At 43.8% G+C, this 21,793-nt stretch overlaps 1 protein-coding gene and 1 pseudogene across 4 annotated transcripts in view; both read left to right on the top strand.

Moving 5' to 3' along the window:
- The window catches only part of SLC22A15 (solute carrier family 22 member 15), a 69,077-nt gene extending 57,285 nt beyond the window's left edge, over positions 1–11,792 (top strand). The window contains exons 9-12 of one of the 4 annotated variants that reach the window (XM_037135115.2): positions 6,811–6,931; positions 9,113–9,185; positions 11,184–11,372; positions 11,703–11,792. In XM_037135115.2, coding sequence (XP_036991010.1) covers positions 6,811–6,931; positions 9,113–9,185; positions 11,184–11,372; positions 11,703–11,789 — 470 coding nt within the window. In that variant the 3' untranslated portion in view covers positions 11,790–11,792. Of the gene's footprint in view, positions 1–6,810; positions 6,932–9,112; positions 9,190–11,183; positions 11,373–11,702 lie in introns of those variants that run through there. The other 3 variants (XM_053655986.1, XM_053655987.1, XM_053655985.1) reach the window with 3 other exon arrangements.
- An 8,943-nt stretch (positions 11,793–20,735) lies between these two features.
- On the top strand, positions 20,736–21,450 carry LOC119041725 (chromatin modification-related protein MEAF6-like; annotated as a pseudogene).
- The last annotated feature ends 343 nt before the right edge of the window (positions 21,451–21,793 follow it).

Here is a 21,793-nt window from a genome sequence, read left to right as displayed (position 1 = left end):
ACTGAAACCAATAGGAGGATCAAGTGATGCCAGGTAACTTAACTGCATCCCAGGAAAAGAGCAACAATATCTAAAGGAATATCATTATTAATAACCCAGTCCCTAACAGCGTAACATTCACAACATACGGCACACAGTCAATGTTAACAGGCACACAAATAAGCAAGAAAATACCTCCCACCACCAGGAGGAATATCAATTAAAAACAAACCCCAGAAAGACACAGATGATAGAATGGGAAGATAATGGTATTAAAACAACTGTCATCAGTGCCTTCCTGTGTTTAAGGAGGTTGAGACAAGTATGGTCTCAACTTGTCTCAACTTGTCTCAACCTGTCTTTGCTAAGGAGCAGAGAAATGCAAAGTACAGAAAAGACGCACGTGACATCTAGAAATGAGATATGCCTTAGGTGGAAAAGCTACATAAGAGAACTTCAGTGAGAAGAACATAAATGAGTCTCCAGGATGAAACAGGAAAGTTGGAGGCAGTTTCAAGCCTCCCACAGGTGTCCCTGGAGCCCAAGAGGAAATAAAGAAGAGATATTTGCAGACATCGTGGTTAAATACGTGTCAAAGTAAAAAAAAAAAAGATTTGGCTTATTTATTTGTAGAGAGAGAGAAAGGGAGGGAGACAGAGGGAGAGAAATATCCATGTGAGAGAGAGACATCGATCAGTTGCTTCTCGTATGTGCCCCAACCAGGAACTGAACCTGCAACCCAGGCGTGTGCCCTGATTAGGAATTGAACCAGGGACCTTTCACTTTGCAGACAGTGGCCAGCTAGCTGAGCCTTACCAGTCAGGGTACACTGTTCAAAATAGGTGAAAACTGTAAACACGGAATGAAAAAGTGGTTCATCGGGTTCATCAAGAAGCATCACACATGTACCACGTGTGTATGCATCTGATAACAGATTCAGAGTACATGAAGCAAAAATGGATAAAACCGAAAGGGAAAAGAGGCAAATCCAAAATTATAGTTTGGTATTTCAGTGTCCCTCTCTCAATGACTGACAGAAAAAGTAGACAGGAAATAATTAGGGATGTGAAAATTTGAATAGCCAACAGGACGTAAGTGACATTTGTCGAATACTCTACCCTAAAACAGAACATGCATTCCTTTAGAAGTATACACACAGAACATGTGCCAAGTTATGAAACAAGTTTTCATAAGTTTAAAAGAATTAAAATTTTACAAAAATAAGTCCTTTGACAAGAATGGAGTTGAACTAGAAACCAACAGAAAGATAATCTGGGAAATCCTCAAATATGTGGATTTCAAAAAGCATTCTTCTATATATACATGGTCAAAGAAGAAATCACAAAGGAAACTAGAAAATATTTTTAATTAAGGTATAATATCAACATTTGTGGAATGCAGGAAGGCAGAGAAGTTTACATAATTTAAAGCGTATCAGAAATAAAGGAGGTTTTTCAAATCAGTGATCTAATCTTCTCCCTTAAGAAAATAGAAGACAAATTTTTTTTTAAAAATGACAAATTCAAGCAAGCAGAGGAAGGAAATAAGTATAAGAGCAAAATCAATGAAATATAAAATGGAAAATGATAGAGACAAATCAATGAAACTAACAGTTGGATATTTGAGGTCAATAAAATCAATAAAGTCAATAAACTTCTAGCCACACTAATGAAAGAATGAGAAGGCACAGATTTCCAGTGACAGTAATGAAAGATGAGTGAAAGGAAGGATATCACTAAAGAACCTGTAGGGAGCTAGCTATAGGGAACATTATAAACTTTTTATGCAAATAAATTCAACTTAGGCAAAATGGATAAATTCCCTGAAAGATACAAACTACCAAAGTATACTTAAAAACAAAGATAACCTGGATAGCCCTGTACCCATTAAAGAAATTGAATTTAGAGTTAAAAAACATTCTCACAAAGAGAATTCCAGGTCCAGATAGCTTCACTGGTAAAGTCTATGAAACACAGGAGAATACCAGTTCTTCGCATTCTTCCAGAACATTAGAAAGGAGGGAGTACTTTCCCAACCTAGTCTGTGAGACCAGCACTTATTCTAATACTAACACCAAAGACATTATAAGAAAACTGCAGACCAGTAGCCCTTATTGATATAGATACAAAAGTCCTTAACTAAATATTAGCAAGTTGAATCCAGCAATGCATAGAGGGGTAATAATCATGACCAGGCAGGGTTTATCTTACAGACGCAAGGTTGATTTAACATTCAAAAGCTATTCAGTCTCATTCACCATATTAAGAAAACCAGAAAGGGCCTGGCTGGTATAGCTCAGTGGATTAAGCGTGGGCTTGCTAACCAGAGGGCTGCTGGTTTGATCCCAATCAGGGCACATGCCTGGGTTGCAGGCCAGGTCACCAGGAGGGGGCACATGAGAGGCAACCACACATTGATGTCTCTCTCTCTGTCGCCTTCCCTTCCCTTCTCTCTAAAAAGAAATAAATGAAAATCTTTAAAAAAAAACCAAAAAGGGAACAAGATCATATGATCTTTTCATTGTATGTGGAAAAGGCATTTGGTCATAACTCCACACACATTCATTACAAAAACTATCAGCAACTGGAAGTTTCCTTAACTTGATAAAGGGCATTGAGCCAAAACCTATAGCCAACCCCAAATTTAATAGTGAAAAAACAAGTACTTTGCTCCCTAAGATCAGGAAAAAAGCTAGGATGTCAGCCCACCACTTCTGTGGTGCATTGTGCTGAAATTACCAGCAAATACAGTAAGGTGATACAAAGAAATTCAAACTGGAAAGAAAGAAGTAAAACTCTTAATTCATGAGACTACATGATTGTTGCTGAGTCATTTTGAATGCGATGGCCACACAGTGCACTCACTCAACTGTGTCTACCGCCCCCACTGACTAGTCCAGTGAAGTCATCATTGTTCACACATGTGCATTCCAATCCAGGCTCCTTGGCTACCAGGTTACATTGATGTCATGCAAACCGTTCTCGTTATATTAACAGTGGCTGGACTTTTTCCTGACAGACCTTGTATACTTCTGATGGAAATGCAAAATGGCACTGAAACTCTGGAAACTGTTAGCAGCTTACTTTAAAATGAAACACACCCTTGCCGTATGACTCAACTTTACCCAAGAAAAGCAGAAAATAGATCCACGTGGATTTTGATGTTAATGTTTATAGTAGCTCGATGAATGAATAATAGCCTGAAATGAAGGGAACCCAGATGTCCATCCAGTAAGGAATGATAAACAAATTGTGGTATATCCATACAATGAAATATTACTCAACCAAAAAGAATAAAAAAAGAAATGAACAACGACAGGGATAAATTTTGGGAGCCTTGTGCTAACTAAAAGAAACCAGACACAAAAGTCTATACACTGTTACTTCATTCGTATGGAATTCTCCCAATGGCAAAACTCTAGTGACAAGAACTGTGTGCAAAAATGGTGTTTTTCTTTAAAAGAAAAAAAGGCCAAAAGGAAGCAAAATGAACTGAGGTTCTATGCCCAACCTATATACCAAAGTAGAGAGCTACAGCTGCCTTAGAGATTTTGTACCTATGCATAAACAGTAATAAGTTTGCTATAATCACTGAGTGAATGAAGTGGATGAGTAAGTTGGATTTTTACTATTTGGGGTTAGTTCAATTTGACTATGATATACTGAGACACTTTGTCCTGGCGACTCCAGATGACTCTGAGAAAACTTTCAGATAGTTGGTTCCAAAAACATAGCTGCATCATTGGAATAAAATTTAACCTCTTGAGTTCAGTACTTTGAAGGAGCCAAGTGTTTGGAGAACCCCCTTTTTCCCCTCAAAGACAATGGAGTTAAATTTCCCCTTTCAAATCATTCTCGTTTCAGTCTCTTTGAACATTCACTGGCAATAGCCAATAATATCTATTTCAGTTTTAGATGAAGAACCAAGGTCAGGAATCCAGGGAACCAACCCCATGGCTGCAAAGCCTTCCTACATATTAACTCAGGAGGCCCAGCAGCCCAGCAGTGCCACAGGCAGGAGCCCCAAAAGAATCAGAACTAATTTTCCAACAATCAGAGCTGTCTGAAATACACGTGGATGGCCTTGGGAAAGAGTGAATTCCCGCAGGTTGAAGTGGCAACGGCAGACTCCGTTGGCAGGAAGAGAGAGGCAAAGTTTCGGGCGTCAGATGAGGTGTTAAGCTGATGCTGCGGAAACCTGGCTGAGCCAGGCTCCCCAGATGGGCCGCACAGTCCCGAGCCTCCCGTGGGGGACCTCTTCCAGCCTTGGATCTCGTGATGGCTTAGATTATAGGCTTTGTGTGATGTGCCACTTGAATTCAATTTTCAGTATGGCAGCCCCCTAACCTGTTGTTAAATATGTAACATGTCTCCGTACAGTTCTGAAAGATGCCATCTTGTGTGGGTGGAAAATAGACCCAGAGTTCATTTGCAATCAAACAAATGTGCACATTTCTGTTTGCTTCAGTGCCACCCAGTACCTTTCCCCGACTCACTCAGTTTTCTGGCAAGTAATTGATGCATTTAATTTGCTCTCATTATTGGTTTAATTGAAGTGGTTATATATCAAGAGTCCAGATACCTATCTCAGGGTAAATGCCAAAAGGCAGGAATCTTTTTCCAGAGGCACTTCATGGCTTAAAATAATATGTTCAGTACTTAAAATTGCAAATATCTTCTTCCAAATAGCCTGGCAGAAGAGGAGAAGGCCCCAGATGGTCAAGTTTGGCAGTGCCAGGGCCACTGAATGCAGGGCGCCATCTTTAAAGTAGATGATTTATTTCATTGTCAAGCAGGGAAGGGGAAACATATTGTAGAATGGAGTGTATTACATGCCTCCCTCCTCAGACATGGAGGGACCCTGAGCACAGGTTCTTTTCCCTGAATTAATCCCAGTCCTAGTCCTTCCATGTATTTGTTCAGTGATATTTAGGAGCATCACTGTGCATCTCACTAGGGGAGGTGCTGTGGGGGACACAATGCAAACACGATACCTGCCTCGGTCTGAGCTAACTGGAAATGCATTGTGGGCAGACCGGATGGAAGAGCGAGCAACAGCTAGAGGGTGTCGGGAGCAGGCCAGTTCAATGGATTGGTAAATGGGGACAGTGAAGGTCAAAGGAAGAAAGGATGTTGCTTATTTGAGTCATTGAAGGGAAGAGTGGTTTGTATGTATGAGCCATGCCTGTAGTTCCAAGGAAGGGGACAGGCATGTTCTATTGGGTAGAAATGTCAAGGACAGTGAGAGGCAATTACTTTGGTGATTAAGTCATCGCTGTTGACCTTCAAGAGTAGGCATTTTGGGAGAGGCTGGCATTGGGAGCCAGGTCATGCTGAGTGACAGGGCAGCCACGTTTGGGGAGGTGGAGGGTGGTCACTCCTTGGAGATGTTTGATAGTGAAGGGGGAGGTACAAATAAGTGATGAGATTTTCTTTTCCTCAGAAGAAAATTATTATTTTGAAGATAGAAGCTAGTGGGATAATTAAAGGGGAAGGTCAAATATGTTTGAAAGGGAATGATTAAATTGTAAGATCCCAGATGGGATAATGTTAATAAGGAGAGAACCAAAGGATAATGGATTGTATTTTTGACAGGGAAGTGAACTGGCATAAAGTGTATTTTTCCATGTTATGTTAAAATGTTACATTCAGGAACTCAAATATCGTTGATTAGTTGGGGAAGAGGAAGAATTGGAAGTGGTTGCATATTTAAGTCTCATTCGTTCACAATCATTAATGTTTTGTGACTTCTGGTAGTAATTTAATGGGGTTATTCCTTACTTTTGCGATGGAACACCAAGGTCTGTGAACAGAAGAGAGAAGTTTTTCTGCCCTCACCCCTGCCTCCTTCTCTAGAGGACAGAGCTCCTCTCAGGGACCAGAGTTTGTCACACTGACCACCATTTCATGTCTTTCATTGTTGAACTGGGTTGGGGGAAAAGGAGACGCGGTTACCACCTGTGGTCGATTAAAGTTGGCAATTACCCTGAAGCTAACTTTACCACGGTACGGAGCTTTCAGGGAGCTCTGCCGTTCAGGAGTGAGTCCAAGTTTGGTCACACAAAATGACCGCGACCATGTAAGATTTCGTGGGAATAGCCAAATCACTGAGGAAATCACGTGTGTTGTGTGTGGTCACTAAACCTTCTGAATGTGCATTCGCTCTCTGCTATGTGAGACCCACACGAATGTCTCACTCCTTCAAAACTATTAGGTTGGCCATAAAGTTCATTTGTTTTTTTCCTGTAAGATGGCTCTAGTAGTGCTTAGTTGCCTTTAACTTCATTCAAAACAATTTTGTTAGATTGTACTGTGACAGCTGTCATATCAGCGTGCATTTAAAAAAGAACTTACCAAAATTGGTAAATTTTTGTGTAGCTATTTTAATATTGAAGATGGAGGAAAATACACCATATTTTTGGCATACTATGCTTTATTACTTCGAGAAAAGTTACAATGCAGCTGAAACACATAAAAAGATTTGTACGGTGTATGAAGAAGGTGCCATGATTGACCAAATGCGCCAAAAGTACTTTGCAAAGTTTCGTGCTGGAGATTTCTCACTGGACCATGCTCCACAGTTGGGTAGACCAGCTGAAGCTGATAGCCATCAAATCAAGACATTAATTGAGAACAATCCACATGTACCATGCTGGAGACAGCCAACATACTCAAAAGTATCCAAATCAATTAAGTTATTGGTGAAAATGAAAAATATGTCTTTTATTTTACGGGAAAAAACCAAGCAGACTTCTTGGCCAACCAATAACTGAGTCATTAAAAACAGCTCTGCTGCACCTGGGACCTCACAGGTCTCCCCTGTGCTCCCCAGACACAGGTGTGTTTGCCGTGGTGAACGGCCATTCCTTGTCTCTGCTGGGGAAGCTGACCATCAGCGCCGCCTTTAACGTAGCGTATATCTACACCTCTGAGCTCTACCCCACCGTCATCAGGTAAGAGCCCCCCACCCCCGCACACACCCCTCCTCCTGTGCTTTGGTGGACACGCCGACATCACCAGAGGTAGGGTTCTCACTTCCCCAGAGCAGAGTTAGTGGGGGCCAGCAGCAATTCGGCAAGTAGTGATTAGCTCAGAAACTGTGCGTGTAGACTGTTCTTTGCTCTCTCGGCTGTGGAATTGTAGCTTTATCATGAGCTGAGTTCCCGCGTGTAAATCCAGAGGGAAGTGCTTTGCTCTAAATTGTCTTGTCACCCAGGCAGTGCTTGGGTGTTGTCTAATTTCGGCGGACTTTATTTATTGATAAAGTCACCCATCCTGTGTCAGGCACATGACAGCCGAGAGGACAAAGTCCCTGTTCTCACAGAGCCTACATTTTAGCACAAAATATACATATTTTTAAAATTAAATGTATTGGGGTAATGTTGGTTAATAACATCACAATATATACACATTTTTAAAAAGATAATTCCATAGAGTAATAAATATTAGATTTGCATATTAGTTGTTCAGATGGTTTTAATGAGTAGGACATGGTTATATTAAAAAGAACACATTCCAGCCCTGGCTGGTGTAGCTCAGTGGATTGAGTGCCAGCCTGTGAACCAAAGGGTTGCTGGTTCACTTCCCAGTGTAGGACACATACCTGGGTTGCATGCCCTGTAGAGGGTGTACAAGAGGCCACCACACATTGATGTTTTTATCCCTTCCTTTCCCCTCTCTCTAAAAATAAATAAATTTAAAAAATCTTTTTTTAAAAAAAAAGCATATTCCAGCCCTAGCAGGTAGTTCATTTTGTTAGAGCTTCGTCCCACCAGGCCAAGGTTGTGGGTTCCATCCCTGGTCAGGGCACATACAAAAGTCCATCAAGAATGCATATAAGTGGCTCTGGCTGGTGTGGCTCCATGGATTGAGCCACTGGCCTGTAAATGAAAGGGTTGCTGGTTCGATTCCCTGTGGGGGTGCATGCCTAGGTTGCAGGCCAGGTTCCCAGTTGGGGGCATATGAGAAGCAACCACACACTGATGTTTCTCCCCCTCTCTTTCTCCCTCCTTTCCCCTCTCTCTATAAAGAAATAAATAAAATTTAAAATCTTTAAAAAAAGAATGCATATAAGTGGAACAACAAATTGATTTTCCTCTTTGTCTCTCAAATCAATAAAAAAAATAGGAAGACCACATTCCACCTTAAGTTTCCCGTCACACCAGAAAACAAGAAACCAACACCGACCGAGGGGCAGGGGACAGCTTCGTCCTCACAGAGCTGCCCTGTGAGCGGGGCCAGGGACCCCTCAGTCGGCACCTCCCTGGTTTTCGACTGTCGTTCCAGATGAATCCCTGTTTCCTTATCCACGCAGAAAGCCTAACGGTTTTTTCTGCCTTTGTCCATTAAGAGACAGGATAGTCTGCAACTGGCTCATCATTTCTACCTGTTCCCGGACCCTTACTTTTCCGGCTGCTGGCTGTAAACGAGAATGACCACTTCTTCCAAACTGGGACGCGTTTGAGAAGAACGTGTTAGTGACAGTTAGTGTGGGGGACGGGGTGACGTGTGGTCTCCCTTCCTGTGCCCATTACCGAAATTCTCACTTCCTCCCACCTCTTCCATCCCACACTGCACAGGAAGGTGATGTGTTTGATTTCCTAAGAAAATACGTTCAGTCCACTCCTATTTACATGCCCAGCGCTTTAGTAGTGGATTAGAGTTTAGATGAATGAACAGGCTTTTTAGATCAGGAAGCTCTGGCTCTCTATGGCTGTACTGACTGGTAGGAGACATAAGGTCCCCAAACCCACAAAAGCATGTGGGACAGGGAATAGCCACGTGCTCAGTTCTGCACCCGCCTCTATAACTCACCTGCCCAGCAGGGAAGGCAGTAGCCTCCTGTGGCAGTTGAAATTTAAGTTCATTAAAACAAAACAAGTTGAAAACTCAGTCCCCCACCTTTAGCCCCATCCTGCGTGCTCTGTCGCTGCCTGTCCGGTGGCTCCCACGCGGGCTGCATGAACAGAGCACCTTCGCAGTGTCTCGGGAAGCTCGGGAGGCGGCACTGCTCTGGGGGACCCTGCGTCTTTCCTCCGGGACGTGTTGTGCGAGGCCCACTGCCCCCAGGGTGTTTCAGTGGTCCCCCTAGAACTTACAGATTTTTGTGAAAGCTTTCTCTTGATGCCTTTCAGGAATGTTGGGCTTGGGACGTGCTCCATGTTCTCCCGAGTCGGCGGGATTATTGCTCCCTTCGTCCCCTCACTGGTTGGTTTGTATTTCCTCCTTTTGTTTTCCTTGAGTCTCTGCTTTGGGAACACGTGGGCTTTTGAAGTTAAGGATCCTTTTAGATGGAGTGTCTGTTGGCACAGATAGACTCCGACCAAGGATGTTGTTATCGCCCCCTCCCCCCAGGCCCTGATTTTCTGCTCTCTGCATTCATTGGAGACTTAGCTAAGGCCATCCTTTCCCTCATCCTTTCCCCCTTCACAAGTTAGTTAGCAAACATTTATTAAGCATCTGCTGTATGCTGGGCTCTGAGCTAAACTCTTTCTGTATATAATCCCGTGCAGTCTTCACAGTAAAACCTTCAGGGCAGGCATCGTCGCCTCCCTGTAATAAAGAGCAGCCTGCAGCAGAGACATGACGTGCCCTCCCCAAAGGCACACCACTTGGAAAGGAAGATCAGAGGAGAAATGTGCCTAGCAGTGCATCTCCTAACTTTCTGCCATTTTCCAAAGTTTATAGTCAAAGCAAAGAGGTTAGACTGAAACGACAGCCTGCAAGTCCTTCCCCACGGGAAATGTCAGGTGCTGTGAGAGCCCGTGGAGCCCTGTGCGCGTCCCTGCTTGGTCTGAGCTCTGGCTGTCCCAGCCAAGCTTGGGGAGGAAGAAGTCAGGTTTGGTGTGGCCCTCGAGTGCCTGTCCCGTAGACGACTGTCCCTACCCTGGCACCTTTCCTCACCACTTCCCAGCACGGGACGTCTCTGAAATGCCACTGTAGCTTTTCCTTCTTTGGAGTTGTGATACACTTCCTTTCCTGCGTATCTCTCTCCATGTCTCGTGTTTAACTTCAGATTACAGGACCCTTCTTTTTTTGAAGCAGTCATATTAGTCCCATCATGTAAAATGTGTCTGACATTAGAGGCTTATTGTTCAAGAGACCGACCCACCTTTGGCTGGCTGCCGTAAAGCGTGGTAAAACCCTGCACTGGGTCTCTGTGGACTCCGGCTGGGTTGAGAGGGGGTGAGGGTGTTGTGTTCCCTTTGATTCAGCAACAAAGCCATAGTGTGTGTGCGCAGAGGTGGCCAGAGGTCAGAGAATCTCTTCCTCCCACCACCCATCCCCATTCCCGCTCCAGCCCTTGTCCCCCCACAGCCCATCTCCTCCTCCTCCTCCTCCTCCTCCATCATCCCTTCACTTTTGCAAAACCAGCAAACTCTTCAACATTACCCAGAGGGCCATCTTCTCTAGCGGTGGCCCGGCTCTCAGAGTACGGAAGCCCAACCCAGGGAGCAGCTGCTATGCAGGAATTCGAGCCTGTGAGTCAGCTCGGGAAGGCCCCGGGGCAACATCCCCCAGGGCCAGTTTCTCCTGTATTATCTTTGAGTCTGCTTTGATGTCAAGAAACTAAATTTTCCTGAGAATATCTTTTGGATCTCTGAGGCGAGTGCTTGAATCGCTGGCCCTCACCCACACCCAGATCAGGTAGTTTCCAACTACAGGTCCATGTCCGGTGCTTTCGGAGTCTCTCGTTCCCTTCAGGAGGTGTGTACCTCTAACCCCCCACCTCTCGGGAATGCTGCTAAGCGAATCCTTGAGCCTGTACGGGATCGTTTGGCTGATGCCAGGGTTGAGAACGTTCAAGTTCATCATCGGCAAATGTTTGGGACATTTCCCAAGTGAAGACTATGTGGAAATCACTGGGGTATAAGCTGAGCACCAAGTTCCCCGTGAACTCTGGCCGTGGGCCTGGCCAGCTTCTCCCACAATGCATGCCCCACGTCTAACACAGCAGGCTGCTCTGAGGCTGCTGGGATCCCCAGCAGCTGTGTTATTTACTCACTCCCATTTGTGTGCCCGAGGGACCACGAATCCCCCAGGGTAATTCTCTTTGGGGAAAGAAGTGGTTTATGGTGTCTTCGAGTGGGAAGGCAGGAACTGGGTTGTAAACAGGGCAGGTCCTCCGTCCAGACTGCTGATGTCATCTCCCAGGAAACTGATACCGAGTTTCTGTTTGTTTTCATCCTGCTCTCTACCCCGCAGAAGTATGTGCAGTGGTCTTTGCCTTTCGTTGTCTTTGGAGCCTCGGGCCTGACCTCGGGCCTCCTGAGTTTATTATTGCCAGAGACCCTTAACGCTCCTTTGCTAGAGACAGTTTCTGACCTTCAGGTGTGTTCATACCGGAGGCTGGGGGAGGAAGCCCTATGTTTACAGACCTTGGATACCCCACAGGTAGGGCTGCACTTGTCTTAATCATTCAGCATCACCACTTGGATGATGAGAGTTTGGGGAGGGGGAAAGTGTGTCTGGTTGGATTAAACAGATTTGAGCAAAACTGCTGGAAAACAAAGGGAGGGAGGGGTCTGATTTTCAGAGATTTTATTTCAGCAGCCGATTTGCAGAGGAATAAAGATAGTCATTAGCTTTATTACAATACCTTAGGGGCTCATTCTTAAGGGGTTAGATGTCATAGAAGCACATTGGTCAGTTAAGTGCTAGATAGTAACTTTCACTTTAGAAACATCATGAGTCCTTTTCCGCCCTCTTCCCCTTTTGTTTCAGTCCATGGACAAGGAGGGCGCTTTCGGGAGTGAGAGCGAAGAGGAGGAGTTCTATGACGCACATGAAGAGACTCAGATGATCAGGTGAAAAGCCCCAGGTTCCTCCTCCGAAGCAGCAGATCATCACCTGTGCCTCTGGCCAAGGCCGGCTCTCCTGGGACACCCGAGAGAGCTGCAGAAGGATGGGCTCAAACATACAGAGAAGCTACTCAGCTTCCGGACCGATTTCTTCCTGGCACAGAGTGAGCTGGAGAAGAGATTTCATGAGCGAGGCCATCCCTGCATTGAGGAAACAGATGTTACTTGGTCAAAAACTCAGATTTACCTCAGAATCGTGACCTCTGGCCAGACAGCTCGAATCCACATGCCGGAACGGGGCTGATTCGTTTCTAGACATTCGATTGGGTTGCTTTTCCTTCATCATGACCTAAAGGCAAATATGTAAAAAGAAATTTTTTCTCACCATTTTCAGGGGATGAGATAAACACCTTTCAGATAGAATGGTTAGGCTGTTAAGATTCATCTTTATGCCGTATTGGATCTCTACCCTTCTCGCTTGCTCCTCGCCAGGAATCTTCTGAGGCAATGTTGGTAACAGCAGGGCAGAAGCACCGGGTTTGGGTGGCCCCAGACCCGCCAGCCTCACCCCAATGACATCTGAGTCCTCGGCCCGGTTCTCAGCCTCACAGTTGGCTCCAGGTGTCTTCCATCCCACAGGTAAACCCTCTGGGGAAAGCCCACCGTCCCAAACTAGCTTTCTCGGAGCTGTGGCCTTGACTCCCTTCTACGTTCAAATTGTGACATTTCTTCAGTTCCCACTTGCGTCCACCTCTAGAAAAAGTGCCATCTCAGACTCCAGTACCAGCAATAGCTTCAGAGGCATCCCCACTCAGTGACGAAGTTTTATGAATGTGGAGAACAGTTTAAAAAATGACATACATGTTGAGCACTGGGGTGTTGGGGGTGTGGGGGAGAGAGTGCCATTTTTAACAAGGAACAGAAAATTATCTCCCACAATGTTACAATCTGGTTGTCAGTGTTGTGCAATGCGGAACTTGGGCAAACATGTAAGAATTTGAACTCTTCTAGTCTGAGATCTATCCCTACCAGTTTAGTCAAACAGAAGGCACAGTAATTTCACAGGAAATTGTGGTTTTTCATGAAGTACTAACAACTCGCAAGCAAATGAAAATCATACTTAGTTCCCTAAAGTCATGTGCTGAAAAGATCTGATTCCCCATGAAACCTGAAGGTTCTGTCAAATCGGAGCCCCAACCTGGAGTCAGTGGGCTTGGTCCGCATGGCTCTAAGTTACTTTCCCAACCAGGAAAATGTCTGCATTTTCGGAATTCCCATTTCTGCTAATCTCTTAGAGGAGAAGATACTGCGTTAGAGTAAAAGGAAGACATCACCATGACCACCACTGGAAATCTCGGAGGCATCACCCCAGTCGGCTCCAGTACCCCCCTGTTGTGTTCCACTTCGACCTCTCTGTTCACACTGTGTTGGTCTGTACCTCTGTGTGTGCTGAAGCACGTTTATGTTCTTTATGCCCTTGATTACGCATCGCACTCTTCGTAAGTAGGGGCCATCTCTACTACTTTTTATTTCTCTCTGCTATGCCCAGAACTTGGGCCTAGACAGCGTGCGGACTAGTAAGTATTGATGTTTCTAGCCATCAGGGAAATTGTGGAATGCTTCCCAGATCACTTTTGTAAAGCCCAGGCAGACCTGACCCAGACCCCCATGCTGTGGAACCCCCCTTGTCTTTCTCTGGAAATGAAGACTGTCCATGACCAGGAGTGGAAGAGGAGAATTTACGAGGACTCTTAGAAGCTCTTCTTCAATGGTTGGGACGTTAAGAATAAAACAGTAAACTAACACACATGTGATTTGGGGGTGGTTGGAGCTCTCTTTGCATTGTAAGAGTAACACAGCCCACTATAGAAAATTTGGAAACTAGAATTTAAACACTTTATCACTCATAGGCCCAACACCCTGAGGCAGCCAGTGTTATGGCTTTGTTTTGTTTGATGACCAGTTAGGAATCTCTCTCTGTGTTGGCACTAGGGTTCGCTCTGCCCCTGGCTAAATAAATGAGCGTTCTATTAATTCTATCCCTGGGTATCCTTTTTTCCAGCTACAGAGTGGAAGAAGGGAGGGAGGGATACAGTTTGGACACATGTTACTTAATAAGGGGAGTCAGACTATCAGCGGCTCATGTCAGATGTGTTGCTCCATTTGTTTCTAGATGTTTCGGCAAAGTTTAGTCATGATTATTTTTTTATTCTGCCTTTTATAAAAGCATTTTTTCTGTTGAAGAATGGTGGAATGTAGAGAATGTGCATATGTATAACTTTGTGTTAATTAAGTTATTGGAAGGCTTTTACTTTATAGGCAGCATATTTAGCCTGGCCCTACATGGGTCCTGGGCAATAATGTGACTGTCTTCCACCTCCTCATCTCATCCCACTGGGAGGTGTTCAGGGGCGGTAACAGACGGAGCCGGCATCTTCTAGGATAACAGCGCCTTCTTTGGAAATGCCTCCCGGAAAACTCACCTGGGGCTCTTCTTAAGGAGGTGTTGCTCTTTCCAGAAATACGTCCATGGCAGTTTGCTTGGTTTCTTTTTTTTTCCATCATAGATTTGCTTGTCAGCCAGTAATGCCCATTGAACACTCCTCTCTGTTGACAGCTATGATGTCACTTGGCAACAGAAATGTTTCAGCTCCATTATACTCTTATGGGGCCACCATTGATGACTGAAACATCATTGTGTGGCATGTGATTGTATGTTTAAATGTATTTATATATGTATGTGTGTGAGTATTTATAAAACTTTCATGAAACAATATTTTTCTTAGGCCTACTAACAATTTACATTGTTTTATTTCATTTTATAAATGCTGTTGGTGAGCCACTAACAGAATGCAGCCCATAGTTGGAAACCCACTCTTCACTGCTCTGTGCTGCACGTTTCCCAAAGTCCTTTTAGCTGGGCTTTCGGGTGCAGCTGTGTCTCCATCAGACAGAGGCGGAATCTGGGAGGTGGGAGCGAGGCGAGGTCGTACACGAGATGTGCTGGTTTCTTTGCACTGGGGTCCAGGCATTGAGCTCCACCAAGTCAGTTTCAGCAGCGATGTTGATGGCAGGGGCAATATTGATTAAAATCTTAACAAGAGTTTAGGTAGACAAAGAACTAGAGAGGACAAAGCTAGAGCAAGATTTCAACATTGAGCCTAACAAAATAATTTCAATATTCATATGGAAAAGTAAACATCGGGAATAGTCAAGACAATGCTGAAAAACAAGAACAAGCAGAAGGGATTTGCATTCCCATGTACGGAGACTTCTGAAGCTCTCGTCTTGGTACGGCTGTAAGGAAGTAACCAACAGAACATAATGGAGACTCCAGAATGAAACCAAGCATGTAAAACATTTTTAAAAAGACAGTATGATGAATCAGTGGGAAAAGAGCTAACTATTCAATTATTGATGTGGGAACAATTGGGTTTCCATCTCAAAGAAAATAAATTAGGTTCTTGTCACCATAACAAAAATAAATTCCAAATGAGCTAAAGGCCTAAATGAAAAAAATGCAAAACTATTTTAAAGTGATAGAAGAGAATATATTTATGACCTTGGGGGAATAGATGGATTTCTCAGACAAGAAGTAAAAAATTGCAAATTATTTTAAAAAAAAGAAAATATTAATTGAATGACTATCTAAATTTAAAACTCTCTTCTGTGTGACTAACAATACCACAAAGTTAAAAGAAAAGCAATAGGAATAAGGATTTGCAACTTCTGTAAGAGACAAGGGTTACTATCCAGAATGTATCCAGAATTAGTGAAAATAAGAAAGAAAAGTAATAGGAAAATTTATAATAAATGTTAGGTAATTCACAGATGAAAACCTCAGCCTCACTGGAAAATCAGAGAAATGCAAATTGAAACAAAGATACTCAAAATGCACAAGACTGGGGAGGAGTCATCAAATCAAAGTTTGAGGATATAAAGAAAAAGAATTTACTTACATCGACAGAAGCATAAGTGGATTCATCATCAAACTCAGTAGCAGGCAGGTGGAAAATGTGCATATTCTGAGGCATAGAAATTCTGCTTCTGGGTCTATATCATGGGTTGGTTTTCAGATGTTTTGATTGTAACCATCATAAGAAAAACTTTTACACAAGGGCACGCACAGTATACAAACCTATGTACATGTCTCCATATATTTGTGTATATACAGGGTCCGGCAGAAGCACAGCCTGCTTGAGTGTGGCTGGCAGGGTAATAATATGAGTGTAATAATTTATAGTTTTAATTTGAACATTCCACCTAAAATGTCATAGGGTGTGCTCAAGTGTGATGTTGTTATATTACAGAATTACATGCTTAGGATTTTGTAATAAAAATGGGGTGTTATCTGTGTGAGACCCTGTATATTGGTAAAATGATATTTCGTAAAATAATACTTGCCCTTTATATGTCCATTGCATTGCCTTTCTAGTTTACTTTATCATGGAAATAATACTGGTGAAAACACAAAAGCAATTCCACAGTTCATAAGCAGATTAAAATATGCAGCTGGAAAAAGCAAAACATGATACCTTTAGTGTTTTCCTTATTACTTGCCTAGGGTGAATGTGCCGGGAGATGGGTACAAAGATGTCCCTTGTACTTGTAGTAAAACAGTGACATTAAATATCCTTACTGAAGAGTAAGGAAATGTTGAGATACAATTTTATATTCATAGACTGGAATGAGAAGGAGTTCTATGTACAGAGGTGGGCGAATCTCAACAACATTGAACCGGTTTTGCTAGATCAAAGTCATTTCAAGGTTAAATTATTTAGTGAGTTACTGGAGCACTAGCCAATTAATGTGTGTTTTATGTCATATTTTACCATCAAGACTTGATATTTTCTTGCAAAAATAGAAGTCTCACTATTATTCCCACCTGAAAGAAGAGTTATTCCTCTTCCCTGTAGGTCTACATTTCTTTTGAAAGATAGTTTTGCATCTGTGGAAACATTTAGAAAACTTCTCAGCTGAGACCTCAGAACTCTGTGGGATAAAGCTTAGGAGAGATTACCTATTTACTGAAAACCGTCAAGGGCAGACAAAGCCAAATAAGTATTACAGTAACTTCAGTCTAGATTCTGTGGAACAATTGATTTCAAATAGAATGGATTCTGGTGGAATTGCTTTGCTTCAAAATATAACTTTAAGAAATGATTGTGTAAGATGAGCAAATAAAAAAAATGCACACACAGCTTGGAGGAGAGTTGAATGAATGAGTTCCCAATGGACAGGCAGAACTTCCAGAAACCACAACAGAGGCGATATGTGGAAGGGAGCCCATTGCTGTAAGTCACACACATCAGCCTCCTGGGGCAAAGCTGGGGTTAGGAGCGGATCTAGAGAGGTAAACAGGAAATACTCAGCACTGGGAGGCATTTGAAAGTTGGTAAACATCCATCACGTCAGACTTTTTTTTTTTAGCTAAATTCAATTTGTTCTGTTAATTTTAAAAAGATTCAATATCAGAACATTGGTTGATGTTAAAATAACAGATTTAATTTTTTAATTTAATTTAATTTTTTAAAGATTTTTATTTATTTATCTTTAGAGGGGAAGGGAAGGTGAGAGGGAGAGAAATATCAATGTATAGTTGCCTCTTGTGTGTCCCCTGCTGGGAACTGGCCTGAAACCCAGGCATGTGCCCTGACTGGGAATTGAACCACGATCTGCTGGTTCGCAGGCCTACACTCAATCCACTGAGCTACGCCAGCCAGGGCTAAATCTTATTTTTAAATGAAATTTATTGGAGTGACATTGGTTATATTAGGGTCTTTAAATCATTGAAGCTAAGCTACTCTTCCTGGTAATTACACAACAGATTCATTTGCTCCCTAGAACCACTTTAATTACTATGGATGCATTTCATCATGTTAGGAAATTGCTTTCCTATTTGCTGTTGGCATGCGTCCATTTAATTGTGTATCAAGATCAACTGATCTGTGTATGAATGTAAAAGAAGAGGGTCTGGAACCCGTTCCACACTGCCCACGGCTGGAGTGGATCTGACACACAGCTTTCCTCCACTCTAATTTTTTTCCCATTTTTTTCATTGCTTTTAGAGAGGAAGGGAGAGAGACAAACATTGATGCCAGAGAGAAGCACCAACTGGTTGCCTCCCGTATGCGTCCAGACCAGGGTTTGTACCCATCCACACTTGGGGGTGGGGCCCCATGCGCCTGTGCCTGGACTGGGGATTGAACCCACAACCTAGGTATGTGCCCTGACTGTGAATCAAACTCAGCTTTTCAGTTACGGGACAACGCTCCAACCAACTGAGCCACACAGATCAGGGCGTCCACTCTAATTTTTTTTGTTTTACTTGGCTTGATAACTTTTTAAAGATTTTACTAAATTTGTTAGCGCGACATTGGTTAATAAGATTATATAGGTTTCAGGTATACAATTCTATAATACGTCATCCGTACACTGTACTGTAATTTCACCACCCAAAGTCAGATCTTCTGTCACCATATATTTGACTCCCTTTACCCTTTACCGCCTCCCCCAGTTCTGTTTCCCTTTGGTAAGCACCAGACTGTTGTCTGTGTCTGGGAGTTTTTGTGTTACTGTTTCATGTCCCATGTGTGAGTGGAATCCTGTGGTTCTTGACTTTTTCCTTCTGACTTATTTCACTGAGCCCAGGGCAGTGGCGGCGTGGAGTAGGAAAAAAGAAAGACGTGTACCTGGTTTTCACGGAGTTATGATCTGGTAGGGGAGACATCTTGATTTATTAAATCAAGTCGAGCACTATAATATTCTCAAGATCAATGGTATGGAAGAAATGGTAGCAACATGGAGGACAGCATCTCGCCGCACTGATGATCCTTTCTGAGGAAACACTATCGTCAGTAAATATTTTATTTATTTTTTTTAAAAAAAGATTTTATTTTTATCCTTAGAGGGGAAGGGAAGGAGAGAGGGAGAGAAACATCAGTGTATGGTTGCCTCTCATGCATCCCCTGCTGGGAACTGGCCTGCAGGGAACCCGGCCTGCAACCCCGGTATGTGCCCTGACTGGGAATTGAACCTCGATTGTCTGGTTTGCAGGCCCATGCTCAATCCACTGAGCTACACCAGCCAGGGCTTGTTAGTAAATATTTTAAAGTCTCACATCCCTACCCTTATTTCCTTGAAACTCATGATAGAAAAACAAGGATCGGCAATGAATTATGTCTATCATGTGCCTGCTTCTAATGCAATATAGTTAGAATGGCAAACTCAGTTTCAGAGTTCATTGGGAAGAAAAGCAGAGAGCCCCAGTGGACTTTCAAGTAATATTCTTCTCATTTATTGTAATTAATTTTCCCTTATAGTTTCCTATGAGTGGATACTATAACTGAGGAGGAAGAGGAGGATGAAGACCATTTTGCTTTTATAGGAAGAATGGCCGTGGAAAACTGAGCTTAGGAAATAACAATCAAACCGATTTTCCATACAGATTCCCAAGTTTACATAAGTAATCGAGAGTTACATCAGTTTCCTGTTGCGGCTGTTACAAATGATCACCAATGAAGTGGCTTTAGACCACACAAATGTATCCTGTTGTTCTGGAGGCCAGCCCACAGAGGGAGTTTTGAGGGCTGCAATGAATATGTCAGTGGGGCTGGTCTCTTCTGAATTCTCCAGGGAAAAAATCCGTTTGTCTCTTGCAGCTTCTAAAGGCTACATCATTCCTTGGCCACAGCCACATTCCTCTGGTCTCTGCTGCTGTGGTCCCTGAGCCTTCTGCTCACCCTGGTCTCTTGCCTTTCCTTATAAGGACCTGTGTGGTCGCATCGGGCCCTTCTAGGTGACTCAGGCCTGTCTCTCCACCTGAAGGTCCTTACCTCAGTCACATCTGTCAAGTCCCTCTTGCCATCTAAGGCAATAGTCTCTCGCAGGTTATGGAGATTAGGATGGAGGTAACTTTGGGGGCCAGTGTATAGCCCATCACAGGTGCCTCACGTGTATCAGTGACGGGTCCAAACTGGATGGGACCTGCTGGAGTCATCAGCTCCTTATTCTAGGAGTTTTATAAAAGTACCTACTAATTGTCAGGAGAAGTCAGACCCAGACTCCAATCTGCATTGATGAATACTGATCTTATTGGCCCAATAGGCTAAGCCTGAAGTCTCCCACTTAGTGTTTGGAAGAATGAACTGCTTACAAAAGCATTTTGTAAGCCTTTGTTTCTGAGTTTTACTGTCTCTTCACAACTTCCAGCAGTTATTTTTCCATCAAGATCAGTTCTGTTATTACAATGACCTTTGCTATGTGCTCTTAAGCACCCTAATTTTCCATTGTAGTGCTCAATTTGACTTAATACATCCTGATGCCCCCCCACTAGGTCATAACACTATGAAAACTGGGTACCCACGTCTTTCTTTTCTCCTACTGCATGCTGCCACGCACTGGGCCCCTGTGTCACAGGCATCCGAGTGCTTTGGAAGGAATGCGTAGATCTTTCCCCAATTCTTCCACATGAGCTCGATTGCTACCTTGCACTCGAAAGCAAGCGAAGTCTGCATCTCATTCATCTTAGTAAATCTAAAAAGGGACAAACACAGTATCTGGGACACTATAGGCATTTATTAAATTTTTATTTTATCTTATTTTTAAAAAGATTTTATTTTTAGAGAGTGGGAAGGGAGGGAGAGAGACATGGATGTGAGAGAGAAACATAGACATTCCCGCCAGGGACCTGGCCCGCAGCCTAGGCATGTGTCCTGACGGGGAGTCAAACTGGTGACTTTTCGGTTTGTGGGATGATGCCCAACCCACTGAGCCACACTGGTCAGGGTGCATTTCTTAAATTTTTAAATGAGTGAATACCAGACACAAGACAGCCGAGACTGGCTTAACTTGTCTATCAGTAATGTACTCAAGTGAGACATTCTTCCCCAAAATCAATTTGAGAGGGGGCTGTGGGTTATTTAGCTCCAGTAAAACCGCTTACAGATAACTACAAAAACCTTCATTCCGAGCAAGGCCTCAGATCATGGACACCCTGCGGGAGCTGGAGGAGCTGGTGAAGCTGAAGCAGGAGCTGGCGGAACCGCTGGCGAACTTGGAGAGACAGATGTTTTTGCAGGAAACGACCTGGAGGACACTCATATGCACGGCACTATTATTCGTATTATTTAGGGCTGGGATAGGTATTTGACCAACCAAAAAATCTCCAACAGCAGAAACGAGCGGAGGAACCAGAGGTTTAAGGAAGCCGAGCTGCTCTTCAGTCCAACCTCGGGTTCTGCAGCAGCTGCAGTAGGGCACTAGCAGGAGTTCGGGACCAGCTCATTGCAAAGAGGGGACCAGGAAGTGGGCTGGGAGGGGACACTTCTCCAGACTTCCACAGTCGGGAAAATGCGCCCCCTCAGGAGGACCCCCAGGATCTGGGTGGATCTGTGCAGGGAGGGAAACCCTCTTGGAAGGCTGCTCCCTCCACTTCCTCAGGGAGCCAGCACAGCGGCCATAAAAAACGAAAGAAAAACCGGCACAGGATCGATCTGCAGTTAGAAGAAGACTCATTAGTGCCGGCTATTAGAAGACTCCTTAGTGCAGAGGCCGCCAGGCCGCAGAGCCCTGCTACCTGTATCCTCCGACCCGCAGAGACGCGCCCCTTGCCCGGGTGTGTGGCCCTCCTGCTGCGCTTTTCCAGACACAGGGCCTGGTGGTCGTTCTGAAATGCGGTGACAAGTCACTTCCATAAGACCACACTGGACCATTTACTTTGTGTCACTTTTGGTAACAGAACTGCAGGAAGCCCGTGACATGGTTACAGTCCCAGCAGGCTGCTAACGGAGTCTCTCCCTTCTCAGACGAGTGTCTGCCCCCAGACCGCCGGCCTCAGCTTCATCTGTGAGCCCTGTTGAGGAATGGCTCTGCTTTTGTTTTATGCCGAAAGGAGAACAGCGATCACATTTTCAGAGGGACGTTGCAAATACCGGGCATTTTCTTATTTCGTTTGTGTTCTATCATTTTTCCATTGTTGTTTTTAGCATTTTACTTTCTTCTGGGACTTTTCCT

The sequence above is a fragment of the Artibeus jamaicensis genome, unplaced genomic scaffold (assembly GCF_021234435.1).
Source record: "Artibeus jamaicensis isolate MK-2021 breed Jamaican fruit bat unplaced genomic scaffold, CSHL_Jam_final scaffold_1689, whole genome shotgun sequence".
NCBI lineage: Eukaryota > Metazoa > Chordata > Mammalia > Chiroptera > Phyllostomidae > Artibeus > Artibeus jamaicensis.
The sequence above is the reverse complement of the archived record's forward strand: the minus strand, read 5'-3'. Positions and strand labels throughout refer to the sequence as shown.